This window comes from Erpetoichthys calabaricus, chromosome 3 (genome assembly GCF_900747795.2).
Source record: "Erpetoichthys calabaricus chromosome 3, fErpCal1.3, whole genome shotgun sequence".
In the NCBI taxonomy this organism is placed as follows: domain Eukaryota; kingdom Metazoa; phylum Chordata; class Cladistia; order Polypteriformes; family Polypteridae; genus Erpetoichthys; species Erpetoichthys calabaricus.
The window spans coordinates 157,238,714-157,255,456 of NC_041396.2; the positions used below are offsets into that span (position 1 = coordinate 157,238,714).

The following is a 16,743-nucleotide window of genomic DNA, read 5'->3' on the forward strand; positions in this document are numbered from 1 at the left end:
AATATATATGCATGAATATGAAGTAAGCATCTCACACACAGACACACCTCTAAAGGGAAAAGTGTGTTATTAAGTTCTTACGCCATAACACATGGCCTAATCTATCACGAAACTGATGAAATACAGCAAGATGATTTTTTCAGGTCCTTCATCGTCACAGGGTACAGTGTACAGTATGTTAACTGTTAAATCTACACCTGCATATGATTAATTTTAGCTTTTTGTGTTTTTTATTTATATTGTTTAGGTGAAAGAAGAATGCAGATTTTTAAATGCACCCCCAGTTCCTCCAAGAGGCAGCAAATCAATGTCTGTTCCCAGTCCACCAGTTCCTCCTCGATTTCCCAAAGCACAGTTTCAACAAACACAGATCCAGCCTGCACACTCTCCAAACCCAAGTTTATCATACTATTCTTCTGGGCTTCATGACATGTAAGTAGTACTCCTCCAAGACCTGAGGATGTAAAGGTTACTTTTTTGTATTCCTTTTCTGCTGATCTCCTTATAAATATCTAGCTGTATAAGAAATAGAAATATGGTTGAGATTGTTTGTTTAAATATTAATTTTCAGGAAATAAATTAATTGCATATGTTGTACCAAGATAGGCTTCTACTTCTTTTGCAGGACCCAATAGAATAATTAGATATGAGGAAGAAATATGTGCTTTTGTGAATCTCTGAATGAATTCATTGTTTCACCAGTGTTAATGCATAACATTCAGTTCTTCTTTGTATTACACTTACATATTTATTAGCTTTACTTAATTTGAAGCAATGAAGCAATGCATTAATTATAGCATTTTAGTTAACTGCATATGGATTCTGTTTCTGTTAGTATTTTTCTTATGCTGAAACCTGCAAGTGTACTTCATCCACTATATTCTTATTCCTAATTGATGTTGGCTAATGCAGTAGTTAAGCTGAAGAATCAATTAGGCTAGAAATGAAGCAGTTAGTGAGAAGAATCAAGTTTCTATTAAAAGGCAGTTTGAAGCAATAAATCACTTCACAAATATTTTGTCACTTTTATCAAACATATCGAGTTTCTTAAGGGATCTGACATTAACTCTGACACTGTATGACCCTGAGCAAGTCACTTCTCCCACCTGTGAAAAGAAAAGAGATGTAACCAATTGTATCTCAAATGTTGTAAGTCACTTTGGATAAAGGTGTTGGCCAAATAAATAAAATTAAATAAAGCTTCAAAATGTACTCAGGTAGTGTAGTGTTATGGTGCTGACTGAAGGGCAAGCCCTGCCTTAATTTCACAGTCATACCTAATCATGAGACTGACATCAAAGGAATGTACTGCTGTTGCTAATCAGATAGGAAGTTGGGCTTAAAGGCAGAAGGCACATAGAGAGCATGGTCAGAAGAAAGCAAATGAACAGAAATGGAGTGGAATCCATAAAGGTGTCACCATTACACTAATGCAGTGTTTCTCACCCACTTTTGGGTCATTGGCTGCCACCGATGGTCATGAGTTGCTATTGTTTTCGCGCAGAGGGTCAGGGTAGGTTGGTCACATGTCACACGCCAGAACACACCTAATACTCCCCACTCTGACAATCACACTCTATTGTTGGGTCGCAGAGACACTTACATGGGAAAAAGAGGGTTGTAACACCAAATAGTTTGTGAAATACTGCTCTAATGCTAATATAAGCTTCTAATGTTCATATCACTGTACTTTTCAGTTATTAAGGGGCTTTCTGAAAAAAAAAATCGAACTCTAACTAAATTTACACTTAAAAACTCAACATCTGCCCCAGCCTGAAAGAGAATGGAGAGGTCCTCTGAAAAGAATATTTATTTACTACACAGACTGCAATTGACAATATTTACCTGGCACATAAAATAAATCTATACAGTATATGTATATATTTTTTAATGGAATCACAACATAACACGGAGTCACTAGGGTTTTAGCAAATCTACCGGTGTCACTAAGATTTTAACAGTTGCCAGGAACCTGAAAAAGTACAGTATATCATGCAATGTTTTACTCTAATAGGCTTTATTAACAGCCTCACAATTAACAGAGTAGATAATTATGATGTCTTTATGACTTTGTGGTCAAACTTCACCTACATTTACCTACATGGACAATTTTAATATCTACCTAACCAAACTAGCTCCTAAAGAGCAAATTAAACATTAGACATAAAACACAAACACAAAATGTAAATGCAGTACTCACAGTGGCAAAAAAAGTGTTCAAAGTATAAACGTTTGCTGAAAGATAAATGAAAAACTGCTACAAGAAGCAGAAGTTAAAAAATAACTTCTGAAAGACAAAGTGAGGCTTCTCAATAAAAACTAGACTAGCTGACATTTTTAACGATGCCTCCATTTACAGTATATGGGAGAAGTGGCCCCTCTGATGTCACATGCTGATAAACATGACTATATTCTTCCTCTGCCTCCTTAGTTCTACAACGCCTACCATATGGCAAAGTTTGTCACTCAATTGTAGTTTTTTTTTTTTCATAAAACCTTATTTTAGAATCATTTGCACTAATTTAGCCATTTGTTTTCAAGTATGGATGGGACTTACATATATACCTCCTAACAGAATATAACTAAATGTAAGCTTATTTTTTAAACTACTAAGTTTAGATGTTTACTGTTAAGGATTTCATTTAGCTATACCACCTTTTACTTTATTTTAATCTCAGAAATATTGAGAATAATGTTGTGTAAGATGACATTTACTTCTTCACCAATACAGTGTATTGTTTTGCCTGAATCATAAAACTTGGTATAATGCATTAGCTATTTTTTTATTATTTTTCTCTGATCATTGCTTGGAAACAGCTAATTAGTGCATCTACTGTATGCTTATCCTTTTTAATTCATATTGCAGTACATAGATTTTCAGGCCAAACTAATTAAAAGGCATGCAGTTGCTTTTCAAAAAGGATAATTAATTTATTCCACTTACGTAAGAGTATAAATGATGACGTTTTACTGAATAGAATTTTGGCCTGTAAAACAAAAGACTTTTACTGCAAATGAAACTGCAAGGGAAATGCATTCCCTTTGCATTTATCATGGGATCTGAATATTTACTCAATGATACCATTCAAAGCTGATAAATCACTCACTTAAAAACTAATTGGCTTCAAGTTTAACAAAAAGTAAGTGTAGTAATTCAAAATTAGGACTGAATCCGGTCTCCAGTCCACTCCTGGCAGGAAATGTTTCTTCAGAGTTAACTTGCTTCATAGGAAATTCAGTATCTTGATGTTTAGACAAAACATATTTACTTGGAAGACAAATAGATCACATTAGTAGTATGAACAGCAGTGTTGTGACTCTGCACTTTACCTTTTTATTTTGAGCTAATGAAACATTTCAAATCTATGCAAGATATTATGGGGCGGCATGGTGGCGCAGTGGTAGCGCTGCTGCCTTGCAGTAAGGAAACTAGGGTTCATGTCTCAGGTACTCCATGTCTGGAGTTTACATGTTGTTCCTGTGTATATATATGTGGGTTTCCTCTGAGTGATGCTAAATTTGGCTGGGTTGTGTGTGTTCACCCTGTGATGGATTGGCACTCAGGACTAAGTGGGTTTGAAAATGACTGACAGACAAGATATTATAAAAATGAACAGCAATATTCTTTGAAATTATTTTGTAACCCTTTCCAAGTTTATGCAAATCAATTTTACTATCATAGATCATCTGAGATTTCATTTTTTGTGAGGCATGCTTCACATTAACAGATGTTTGTTATTAATATCAAACTCAAAATGCCAGAGTCTTTTTCATAGTCAGAGTAGTTCTAAACCACACCTCCTATGATGTTTCGTTGATTGGACTCCAGCTTTGCTAATTCCGCCTAGGTTTTGTTGAAGCTGTTAGCCTAGAGTTCATACTTTTTCCAGTCTACTCTGTGAATGTTTGAATAATTTAATAAATATGTACAAGATCAATGCAGTGATTTATACATTATTAGTTAAAATTGATTGTGTTTGCTTGTTATTGTAAAATGGATAAAGATTAGATCATAATTTAAGACAAACTTATACATAAATGCAGTTATTTCCAAAGGATTCACATACTTTTTCTTGCCAGTGTATAAGGAATCAAAAAAACATAATTTCTTAAATTTAGCGACATTTGGAGAATCTCATACCTAAACTTGCTGACTAATAATAATACAGATCAGCTGACAAATAATGACCCCTCCAAACAAAGGTAATTAAAGTGAAAAGGGATTTGGCTTGGATCAGTGCTGAAGAATGAAAATAAATGAAGTACAAGAATGTTTCAAGTTTAATAATCAACATACTGTAGAGTGAATCTTTAAAAGTAGAAGAAAGATCTTTACAAGGCACACTCTGGTTACTGCACCATGTAAACACATGAACTGGTTATTAACTGTGGTAGAAATAATTACCTTAAATATATATCTATTAATAATCAAACCGAAAAACCAGGCAGAAGGAAGCTTGTCCTTTGCATCTTTTATTTCTCATCATGATGAGGGATACACTCCATCATTGCAGCCAGTGTTAGAATTGTCACAAAGTAAAGACAGAGAGCTATATTTATACATAACTGAATTTTCATAACAGTGCTGTCTTAATGCTCACTCTAATTTGTTCACTAGCTTGCAATCACTCTGATTGGCTAAAATACATGAGGTGTTTTAGTAGAGAACATTAATCAGTTTACATACCCAAAAATAAAAGTCACATTTCTACTATATTCTTTATCGTTACAATACTTTTCAATACTTCTTGAGTTCCTGTGTGAGTGACATCTGTCAAGTCTTACAGGGTACATGATAGTCAACGTCTTGAATCATCACCTAGAACCTTCTTCTTCTTTGTTGTTCGCTTGACCTTTACTTGAATTCCTGTTTTGCTTAAACTGATATGAGTTGCAACCTGGAGATAGAATTTTTCATGTTTTAAGAAATTTAGAACTATCTATCCATATGTTGATATTCTTACTCCAGTTCAACACAGCCATTGCCTCTCTTGGCATCATTGAATGATTCAAACCTAGATGAAGACCAGTTGTCATGATTATTTCACATTATCTATTTAATTTAAATAGATTTTTTTAACATATTTGGGGGAGGCATCCCAGTGCCCCACATTTTTGACATACATAAATTCTATGAGAATTCTGCTGTTGGTGCAAGACACCTAACTCTGCAAGAAAATAGCACTAAGGGTTTTTAAAGTAAATTATATTTTATTTCACAGCAAATTTCGCAAGGACCACAGAAATGGTTAGCTACTTTGCAACATTTCCTTTTGTCATTGTGGTCATATATAAACATGCTGAATTTTATTCAGGGCGTTTTCTTGGAAGAAAAGATACTGTAAGTTGCCACTTGGAACACCAAAGTCAGTGGGAAATCCCTAATCCACACATAGAAAAGAGAAGTAGTGATGGAGCTCAAAATATGTGTACCAAAGACCACGAATAGGGCAGAAGCAGGCCAGGTGGTGTTCCTTGCTTGATGACATACAGTGCATCCGGAAAGTATTCACAGCGCATCACTTTTTCCACATTTTGTTATGTTACAGCCTTATTCCAAAATGGATTAAATTCATTTTTTTCCTCAGAATTCTACACACAACACCCCATAATGACAACGTTGAAAAAAGTTTACTTGAGGTTTTTGCAAATTAATTAAAAGTAAAAAAATTGAGAAAGCACATGTACATAAGTATTCACAGCCTTTGCCATGAAGCTCAAAATTGAGCTCAGGTGCATCCTGTTTCCCCTGATCATCCTTGAGATGTTTCTGCAGCTTAATTGGAGTCCACCTGTGGTAAATTCATTTAATTGGACATGATTTGGAAAGACACACACCTGTCTATATAAGGTCCCACAGTTGACAGTTCATGTCAGAGCACAAACCAAGCATGAAGTCAAAGGAATTGTCTGTAGACCTCCGAGACAGGATTGTCTCGAGGCACATATCTGGGGAAGGTTACAGAAAAAGTTCTGCTGCTTTGAAGGTCCCAATGAGCACAGTGGCCTCCATCATCCGTAAGTGGAAGAAGTTCGAAACCACCAGGACTCTTCCTAGAGCTGGCCGGCCATCTAAACTGAGCGATCGGGGGAGAAGGGCCTTTGTCAGGGAGGTGACCAAGAACCCGATGGTCACTCTGTCAGAGCTCCAGAGGTCCTCTGTGGAGAGAGGAGAATCTTCCAGAAGGACAACCATCTCTGCAGCAATCCACCAATCAGGCCTGTATGGTAGAGTGGCCAGACGGAAGCCACTCCTTAGTAAAAGGCACATGGCAGCCCGCCTGGAGTTTGCCAAAAGGCACCTGAAGGACTCTCAGACCATGAGAAAGAAAATTCTCTGGTCTGATGAGACAAAGATTGAACTCTTTGGTATGAATGCCAGGCATCACATTTGGAGGAAACCAGGCACCACTCATCACCAGGCCAATACCATCCGTACAGTGAAGCATGGTGGTGGCAGCATCATGTTGTGGGGATGTTTTTCAGCAGCAGGGACTGGGAGACTAGTCAGGATAAAGGGAAAGATGACTGCAGCAATGTACAGAGACATCCTGGATGAAAACCTGCTCCAGAGCGCTCTTGACCTCAGACTGGGGTGACGGTTCATCTTTCAGCAGGACAACGACCCTAAGCACACAGCCAAGATATCAAAAGAGTGGCTTCAGGACAACTCTGTGAATGTCCTTGAGTGGCCCAGCCAGAGCACAGACTTGAATCTGATTGAACATCTCTGGAGAGATCTTAAAATGGCTGTGCACCGACACTTCCCATCCAACCTAATGGAGCTTGAGAGGTGCTGCAAAGAGGAATGGGCAAAACTGGCCAAGGATAGGTGTGCCAAGCTTGTGGCATCATATTCAACAAGACTTGAGGCTGTAATTGCTGCCAAAGGTGCATTGACAAAGTATTGAGCAAAGGCTGTGAATACTTGTGTACATGTGATTTCTCAGTTTTTTTTTTATTTTTAATAAATTTGCAAAAATCTCAAGTAAACTTTTTTCACATTGTCATTATGGGGTGTTGTGTGTAGAATTCTGAGGAAAAAAATGAATTTAATCCATTTTGGAATAAGGCTGTAACATAATAAAAGGTGGAAAAAGTGATGCGCTGTGAATACTTTCTGGATGGACTGTAAGTATCAGTGTTTGAGATTAATTATTTTTTCGTTTATTATTGGTGTTAACTGTAAAATATGAATAAAATTGCAAATGCAATAGACAGACTAATACAGCCTTGATGTCTCACTTAAAGGTTTTCCAATGTTGTATCTGTCCTAGTGTGTATATAAACACAGGCAACTCCAGTTTCTGTATTATATCTTGCCTGAAGAATGGGCCTGAGTTGCCTCAAAAGCTTGCATATTGTAATCTTTTTAGTTAGCCAATAAAAGGTGTCATTTTGCTTGACTTCTCACTACATTCATAATGGCTAACACGGTACAACACCCTAGTACTACTGAGAAAACAATTAGTTCATCATTTTCTTTTTTCCATTGTTGGTTTTGAACACAGCAGAAGAATAATATAAATAAAGACGAATGAGACAAAGACACTGCAGAAGACAAAGTCGATCTTTAGTGAATAGTCCCCTGTTAATACTGAAATTTCATTATTTTTTAACATGGAGTATTTTGTAAATCAGTAATGGAATGATACAATAAAAGAATTACCATAAGTCATTTAATTCTGCATCATGCAATTCTGTGATTTGTATTATAATTATAACGCATGACTTATGTTTTATCAAATATATATTGCCATTCAGAGATGTTTGCATCTTTTCAGTTATTTTTATATTTTATTTAGAATATTTCAGGCAAATATAAAATAATCATAATAATAATGTATACATAACATATGTACACTCTTGAAAATAAAGGTGCCAAAGTGGTTCTTCAGAGTGATGCTATAGGGGACCAATCCAAATGAAGTTTCCAGGAAGAACCATTCATTTACTTAGATTTGTAACACATTATTGGTGTACCACCATTACATACTATAATCAAGCTGTTATGTAACTCTATGTATGCCTTCAGTGGTCATGGTAAACAAACATTCAGTTTAAAGTTCCCTCTGATTTATGTTTTCTTTAAATGTATTTAATTGCTTTTTTCTATTGCTTCTTTATTACCTTATTAGGAACATATTGTTTGTTCATAGTACTGGCTTAAACCTGAACTTACACTGCCACAAAAAACAGTAAGAGACAGAGTTTCACAATTGAGTATATAGTACATTGACCGTTTTTTCAAATGCCAGTTTTTCAAATGCCACAACTTTCCTTTTATAACCTTGATCATTCCTCAGTGGATTACAAAACACCCTCAGGTCCGAACTGTTTTTTTATTGCCAATCGTAATTGTGGTTTGAAACCTGGAAGAAATCCATGTGAATACAAATGCCGAAAGAGAAAATACAAAAAAGAAAGTGTTTGTATGTACCTTTCTTCTTACCTATTCTTCCTATTCTTACTACCTATGCTACCTCATACTCAGAGTACTCCTAACTTTAGGACTTTGTTTGGTTATGGCAACCCTTTTGCTTTTGCTGACCCTCTACCTGTATGAGTTGAATTTCTGAAGTTTGGAAACTCAAGATAAACTGGGGATGTTCATGCTTTTATTGACAATTGTGAGACTTTTATGTCCATTAGACTAAGGGCTGAGACAGAGTTGATTACGACTCTGCTGTGTTGTCAGGACCTGCACAATGTTGGTGGAGTACTGTATGTCATTAGATTCAGACTTGAAGTACATTTAAGGCTATTTTTCTGGAAGCATTTCTTCCAACTGATAATGTTACAGTGATAGAAGAAAAAACAAGAAGTTCTGTACAAGCCCCAAACCAATTTATTCCAGATTTTGCTTTTGACTACAGAGCCCTACGTCTTCAATGGAAACCTTCTGTGGAAGTGTTTTGTCTTGGTAGAGTAATATATTGCTCTACTTTCTCCTTTTGTATTATTAATATGTAGCCTTTCTCAGAATGCCTCTAATCTCCAAGACTTACCACTGTTTATAAGGTATTATAGTATATAACTTCTCCCCACCCCCATAAATAATAACAATATGCAAAGTACATTTGAATATTGGCAACCATACAACCTGATAAATGGTGATGTGTAGTTCAGGCGGCACATAGACTTGTTAGTTACTTAAAATGTCTATAGTTAAGGCATCATTTGTGGTCTGCTTTCTTCAGAACAGGCCGCATGCCTGTCTCAATATGGCTGCTGAGCTGTGCTCTTCATTGTGTTGTCCTTTTCAGTTCATGGTGTGAGATGGTCATTCATCAGTTTGGTAAGAGAGAGAGTGAGGTTAAGCAAGCAAATTTATAGATTCTCTGTCCAACCCCTAGAGCCAATAGGGCGTCATGGTACTTAATGGTTTCTGATACAAGCCAGTTCCAAACAGCCATACTTCAGACCAATGGGGGAATACAACATCTTCACACCTGCCACCCCCCAAAACCATTTGTTGAGATAAAACTTGCCAGTTAGGCAACTTGGCTGTGTGTGGGAGATGAGAGAGAGACTCTAGCAGAGCAACATTTGTTTCAATCACTTCCCCCAACTCTGTCGTAAAATTCACTTTCCTGACTTAGTTTTGCCTAAGTTACAAATAAAAACATACAAAATATTTATCAACTTGCAAAATCTCAACATCAGAACAGGAAGAAAGTGAGTTGGTGCATCGAATATTAAACAACTGTAATCCTGCTTTGGCCATTTGCATGAGGGGTGCAGCACACACAGTAGATAAGCTGGTTAAGATGGGATCCATGATAGAATGGGAATGGTCAGCTAAAAAGGGCTATTGAGCAAAAGCCAAAGGTCAAACAGCAGAAAAGAACCAATACAGTAAAGGTGACCTACCTAGGCCATAGCTCATGTCAATATAGTCCAACATAAAGGCACAACCCCTTTGTGTCCTCAGCTGCTGTTAGTACCAATAAAGATCAGAGGGATAGAAGTGAAGGATGTGGTGTGTACAGACATTACTTTAACCTTAGTGCAAGAAAGTATATGAAAGAAGATGGAACCCCCACAAGGTCAACTGCTATCAGGTGATCAGCATACCTTTATAGTGGCTGATGGTAAAAGTTGCGCTGCTAAAGGTAAAAAAAAATTACCTTTGTATAGCATGACCCCGTTTTAATGTCAATGTGTATGTCATGAAAGATACAGATCTGTCATTTCTTCTTTTGCTGGGTTGGACTTCTTACATTTAACTTCTACTGTTCTGGACCTGGGGAATTCAAAGTATGGTATAAGAAAAACCAAAAATGTTGAGTTTCACCCATTTCTAGCCCATTTATCTTTTACAAATTGGGCAAGAGAAGATTTTCCTGATTCTCTTTATTGGGCTATTCCTACTGATCAATATCTCACATCTAAGCCAGTATTACTGGAGAAAGAAAAACAACAACTATGGGAAGATCACCCTAAGGATGTATTTTCTTTTCTTTATTACTAGGGTGGGGCGGCACGGTGGCGCAGTGGGTGGTGCTGCTGCCTCGCAGTTGGGAGATCTGGGGACCTGGGTTCGCTTCCCGGGTCCTCCCTGTGTGGAGTTTGCATGTTCTCCCCGTGTCTGCGTGGGTTTCCTCCGGGCGCTCCGGTTTCCTCCCACAGTCCAAAGACATGCAGGTTAGGTGGATTGGTGATTCTATATTGGCCCTAGTGTGTGCTTGGTGTGTTTGTGTGTGTCCTGCGGTGGGTTGGCACCCTGCCCGGGATTGGTTCCTGCCTTGTGCCCTGTGTTGGCTGGGATTGGCTCCAGCAGACCCCCGTGACCCTGTGTTCGGATTCAGCGGGTTGGAAAATGGATGGATGGATGGATGGATTACTAGGGTGTTGTACTGTGTTAGCCATTATGAATGTAGAGAAAAGCCAAGCAAAATGACACCTTTTATTGGCTAACTAAAAAGATTACAATATGCAAGCTTTCGAGGCAACTCAGGCCCCTTCTTTAGGCAAGATGTAATCTTGGGGCCTGAGTTGCCTCGAAAGCTTTTCTTTATTTACATTTTAGTATGATTCTGAGTTAATGGGTCGAACCAAAGTGACAACTTATGCCATAAGGACTTTTGATGAGGAATCTGTTAGGAACAAGTACATTAGAGGGTCAGCTCAAGTTGGACGTTTGGGAAACAAAGTCAGAGAGGCGAGATTGTGTTGGTTTGGACATGTGCAGAGGAGAGATGCTGGGTATATTGGGAGAAGGATGTTAAGGATAGAGCTGCCGGGTAAGAGGAAAAGAGGAAGGCCTAAGAGGAGATTTATGGATGTGGTGAGAGAGGACATACAGGTGCTGGGTGTCACAGAGCAAGATGTAGAGGACAGAAAGATATGGAAAAAGATGATCTACTGTGGCAACCCCTAATGGGAGCAGTCGAAACAACAATACTGAAGATCTGTTAAGTCTTGCACCTATCAAGTTTCCCCTCTCAAAGAAGAGAAATAATAAGAAAACAAATCCAGCAGATGTTGGAAGGAGACATATACAGACATTATCTTCTGCTTGGGCAGCACATGTTGTTATTGTGAACAAACCAGACAGCACTTATCATTTCTGTGTTGATTATAGAGATTTCAGTGGTAAAACTCTGTTTGATGCCTACCAGATGCCACTAATACATATAATTTTGGAATCCATGCAAGGAGAAACAAGATTCAGTACTTTAGTCCTTCAGTCAGGGTATTGGCAAGTGGCAGTGGATCCAGATAGTAAAGCCAAGAATGCAGTCACCACTACATTTGGGCTCTTCCAATTTAAAGTAATACCGTTTGGACTGAAAAATGTTGCTGCCTCATTTCAGTGCCTTATGGAGTGAGTTTTAGGTGAACTACGAAAATCTGTTATGTATATGTTGATGGTATTATCATATTTTCCCCTTCTCTGGATCATCATATTCAAGACCTTGAGATGGTTTTTAGAAGACTTGAAGAAGCTAAACTATCCCTGAACTTGAAAAAATGAAAAAATTAGTCATCTTTAAAAGCAACTTAATTTTTTAGGTCATGTAGTCTCTGAAGAAGCAGTATCTGTGAATCCTGAAAAAGCTGAACCAATTACACACTACCCAGTCCCTTAAGATCTTAAATCGCTACAAAGATTCCTAGGTATGGTAGGATGGTATCACAAGTTTATAGCCCACTTTGCAGACCAGTGAGAACAGTTTCCTTAAACTCAAGGAAGCATTGGTATGTCCACCAATATTGTCACAACCAGATCCCAATTTCATGTTTCAGGTACAAACTGATGTGAGTGCCATTGGAGTTGGTGCTCTGCTAATGCAGTGAAAACAGGGCATAGAAAAGGTAATTGTATAAGCTTCCAGAGCTTGCTTCCTTAGCTTTGAGAGGAGCAGAAATAAATGACTCTGCCTCCGAGAAAGAATGTTTGGCAGTTGTTTGTCCAGTGGAAAATCATCTCGGCTCACTCTCTGGATATTGAGGCTGCAATAATTTGACATGTTTTACCACCTACTGGAAAGGGGCATTAAATATTATTTCTGATCCTCTATCCCTCCAGGTTTCTCCTTTGTAGCACTTGTGACCTGTCCAGAGAGAATATCTCTCCCTACCTCCCTAGATGAGATTAGGAAGGCTCAGGAAGATGATAAAAGCCTTTTGACCTTGTTTAAGACAGCGGATAACCCTGATCAGAGGGAAGACCACATCTCCTTTGTCGTAAATTAAGGTGTTTTATATAGGAAGCTTCCTTTGAACAACCAAGGGGCACAGTTCCAGGTAGTTGTAAGATCCTCCCTGATTAATAATTTCCTACAGTATTTTCATGATTGCCCATTCAGTGGACACCTACGTCGGCTTAAAACTTTGCATAGGATATTGGAAGTGAGCTGGTTGCCAACAGTATGTAAAGATATCTGTAATCGTGTCAAAACATGTGTCAGCTGCCAAAAATATAAGCCAGACTCTCAGAAAGCTTCAGGGCTGATTCAGACAGCTAAACTGTAGAAGAAGTGATAGGTCTTGATTTTATGGGAACCTAAGAGCAAAAACAGTTACACCTTCCAGTTGGTTATGATTTACTATTATACAAGATAGGTGGGGGGTTTTGCATTACAAGACAGCAAGACATCCCGAATATGTAAAATATTGAGAGAAGAATACTTCACACAGTGGGGTGTACCAAAATATGATCAAGTGAAAAACAGATGTGAGTGTGCTTCATGATAAACTAACATCCTTGTCATGGTTGGTTCTCACTTTATGCCTGATGTTATGGCCCTCCTGAGACCTGGAATTTGATTAAGCAATTCAGGAAATGAATGAATAAATTGATTGATTCACCAATTTTTCACCAGCCTTCATTGCCAGGCCAGGAAGATGCTCTGCTGGATAATGGAGAATGCTTTCACTATTGTATTTCAAATAGTCTGAGGTAAAACAGAAATACATGGAATGTTATTTTAATTTTAAATAAAACATATTTTAGTTTCTATAGTTTCTATCGTTAGAAATCTTTTAGGTGGCAATGATTCTCTCATGCTTATTTGACAACTGGATAGTGAAGTTTTTTTTAAACTAAAATTTCTTGGAGGATAATATTTACAAAATATGCTAATGTCACAACGTTTAGAAGCCATTTCAAGTTTCCTAATAGCGGCAGTACAAGTAGATGTTAAAGAATGTAATGTCTTGTAAATTATGGTAACTGAGGATAAGTCATCTGGCAATAAATGAGGAAGGCAAAACTCCCATTTTGACAGATGCTAGAGAAAATAAATTTATGAGGCTTCACAGTCTTGGAAAAAACTAGGAACAATTGATCAGCTGGTCTCTGTCTGGTCATTCTACATTTTATTGCCCTGGAGGACAATTTGTGTGATTTTAGTGAAGTTATGCAACATTCTGATAGTGGGTTTAATAGCAGTGATGACATTGTCACCCATTCCTATCATTATTATCATCGCTGGTGGCACAGCGAAGCAGTATTTAGTGATGCCACTGCACACCTCCAGGACACTTATTTTGTTTTTCTGCCTAGTCGTTCTCTTTGTTGAGTTTGATTCTTCTCCCACTGTCTATGTGGGTTGTTCTCCAGGTACTCCAGTGTCTTCCAACATCCTGCAGAGTGAGTTGATTGGCTACTCTAAATTGGCCTGGTGTAACTGAATATTACAGAAGTTGTGTCTTGTCCAGATTTGGTTCCTTCCTTTCAAGTAATGTTGTATTCCTTTTATGTGTTTTTGTAGTATTTTATTTCTTCTGAGATGAAACAAAACAATGTCACAGGATACGAATCTAGTTTACCTTACAAATTCTCAAAGTATATTATCTTATAAAGAGTTTGCTTTCAGTCTCATAACTCGAAGAAGCCATTTGCCTCTAGTTACAGTACGTATAATATAATAAAATTAATTACTAATACCAGTTGTGTGAAAATGTCATACCTGTGTAGTACCATTAACCTGTAACTATTTTACCCTAGTAATGTCTTTTTTTTTGTTTTTTGGCAGCTCTGGAACTCGCAGTGGCAGCTGTTCGCCTTCTCCAGATTCTTACTCTCTTTACTGCTATCCATGTACCTGGGGAGACTGCAAATCTGTCGATTCAACCACCCGCCAACTTTCAGGAAGCAATGTCGCACCTGGTGTGCAACCAGTGCCGACTTCCTGGTCAGACCCTTGGGCTTACACAGAAAATATGCCTAGTGTGGCGAGTGGACGTTCCACACCTCTCCTCAGCACTGATATGGCTTATAAAAGTTACTACAGTTGCCCAAGACTGAAACCCCCACAGTCACAGAAACGTTTTGCTCCATTTGGTGCCCTGAACCCATTTGCGAATCCAGGATATTCGTGCAGTCCTTCCTCTTCTCCTGCTGACTGGCTAGACCCTGCAGAGAGGCAGAAGTCCCCATCATTGGCCTCTGAGGCATTTGACCCTTTTGATCCAGCAAACAGCCGAAGTGCCTCTCCTGATATTGCTTCTATCAAGTCAGGAGATATGAGGTTCAGCCAGGAACTCCGGAACTGCCAGCAGGAGCAGGTGTATAAATCGAGTGATGGGGGGCTGTGTCCACCCCCGCCACCTCGACCACCCAAGAGTTTTGAAGCTGAGAACATCATTATCAGAAGCACAGCCCCGCTCTCTCCAACAATTGTGAGAGGCGCAGAGGGCGGCATTACTAGAGTCTACCTCACCCAAGGGGTTATTGAGGTCCCACCTGTGTCTACCAGGAGCAACCCAGAGACTCCAGCATCAGCACCTTCTTCCCAAGCTCCCAGCGTGCCAAGAGCAAATGGGGATGGGTCTGCCTGGCACCCTCCCTCTGACCTGTCCACACTATCAGTGGAGGAGGTCTCCAAGTGCCTAAGGTTTATTGGTCTCTCAGAGGATGTTGTAACATTTTTTGTACGTGAACGGATTGACGGGAGCATCTTTGTACAGCTGACGGAGGAGATCCTTTCAGATGACTTTAAATTGACAAAACTGCAGGTCAAGAAAATCATGCAGTTTATCAAAGGCTGGAGGCCTAAAATTTAATTCCAGTTTAGGTAAAGGTGTTGATGGCCCTTCAAATTACTACTGATAGGGGGAATGCTACCTGACTAAATCGCAACAAATAATTGAAAATAAAGCACAGATGCTATCAAAAGTGGGAAACTGAAACAGTTTTTTTAGGAGCAGATTTTTCTTAAATCATGGAAGTAACATAGAAGCTGTGATGTATAACATTTGGCAGTGTAATATTTACAGGCTCAATTTATATCATCAAAGGCAGAAACAGGCTATTTGGGGCATTTACTTTTCTTACCATGAAGAGGTTCGTTAAGTTCTAGTAGGATTTAACTGCTTGTTATTATCAAGTGCTAGCACTTTAAATCTGTCTAAATTAAGCAGTTGTGAAATGAGGTGTTGAGGTGCTATTAGAAATTGAGAAATATTAAAGCTACTTAATAGTCAAGGCCAAGGGAGCCTTCTTAGCAGAGACAACAAAGTGCTAGCACTTGAACGGCAAACATCTGTCCACGTAAGAGCATAGTTTACCCAGAATATTTGGTCTTGCTGTCACAGTGATGCTGTGAATTAGCAAATGGCTTATCTGAACATTAAAACAAGAGTGCAATTCTTCTAAAGGTTCAGAAACTATAGCCTGTAGCGGCCCTTTGACTGTGGTTGCTGTTTTCACTAAATCAGTTTCATAAAGAGAAGCCCATCATTTGTCATTTAATTTTCCTCGTTTTTGGTTTCATTCTGTAAACAGAATCAAAGCACATTGGTTTCTGAAGGAGTTTTGTTTCAAAATTTTGAAATGTATAGGCCCCTCTCCTCTTGGATCAGAATTTGGGTTAAGCCTGTGCAGAAAATGAATGCATGGTTGGCTATGTTGTTGTCTGCTACCCCTCAGGAGGACAAGTAGAGCAGAACCTCGACAGGAAAACATACTGATTGTATTTATTATCTAGGAGTCTCTCCACTTCAGTTTTTTTTTTTCATTTTCCCTTTTGTTTCACAATTTCATTTATTTTTAAAATGTGTGTATGGATATTTCTTTCTTCTTAGCTGTAGTCTACTCCATTAACTTCTTTAAATTTCTTGTAAAATAAAGAGGGTTATATATTAAAGTAAAGGGCTATATATTAAAGTAGCTTTAATAATTTATCCAGCATCATTTGCACCCATCAGACATTTTAAAGCAGAATGTAATCAAAGAGTGGCCTCATAAGAAATACAGGACTTTGTACACAGTCTGGTCCAGTCCATTTGCTG

The 16,743-nt window shown here is 38.3% G+C and overlaps 1 protein-coding gene across 1 annotated transcript in view; it reads left to right on the forward strand.

Moving 5' to 3' along the window:
- gareml (GRB2 associated, regulator of MAPK1-like) overlaps window positions 1-15,879 on the forward strand; it is a 238,860-nt gene extending 222,981 nt beyond the window's left edge. Inside the window, exons 5-6 of the mRNA XM_028799163.2 lie at window positions 248-432; window positions 14,487-15,879. Coding sequence (XP_028654996.1) covers window positions 248-432; window positions 14,487-15,516 — 1,215 coding nt within the window. The 3' untranslated portion in view covers window positions 15,517-15,879. The remainder of the gene's footprint in view (window positions 1-247; window positions 433-14,486) is intronic.
- Window positions 15,880-16,743: the final 864 nt, after the last annotated feature.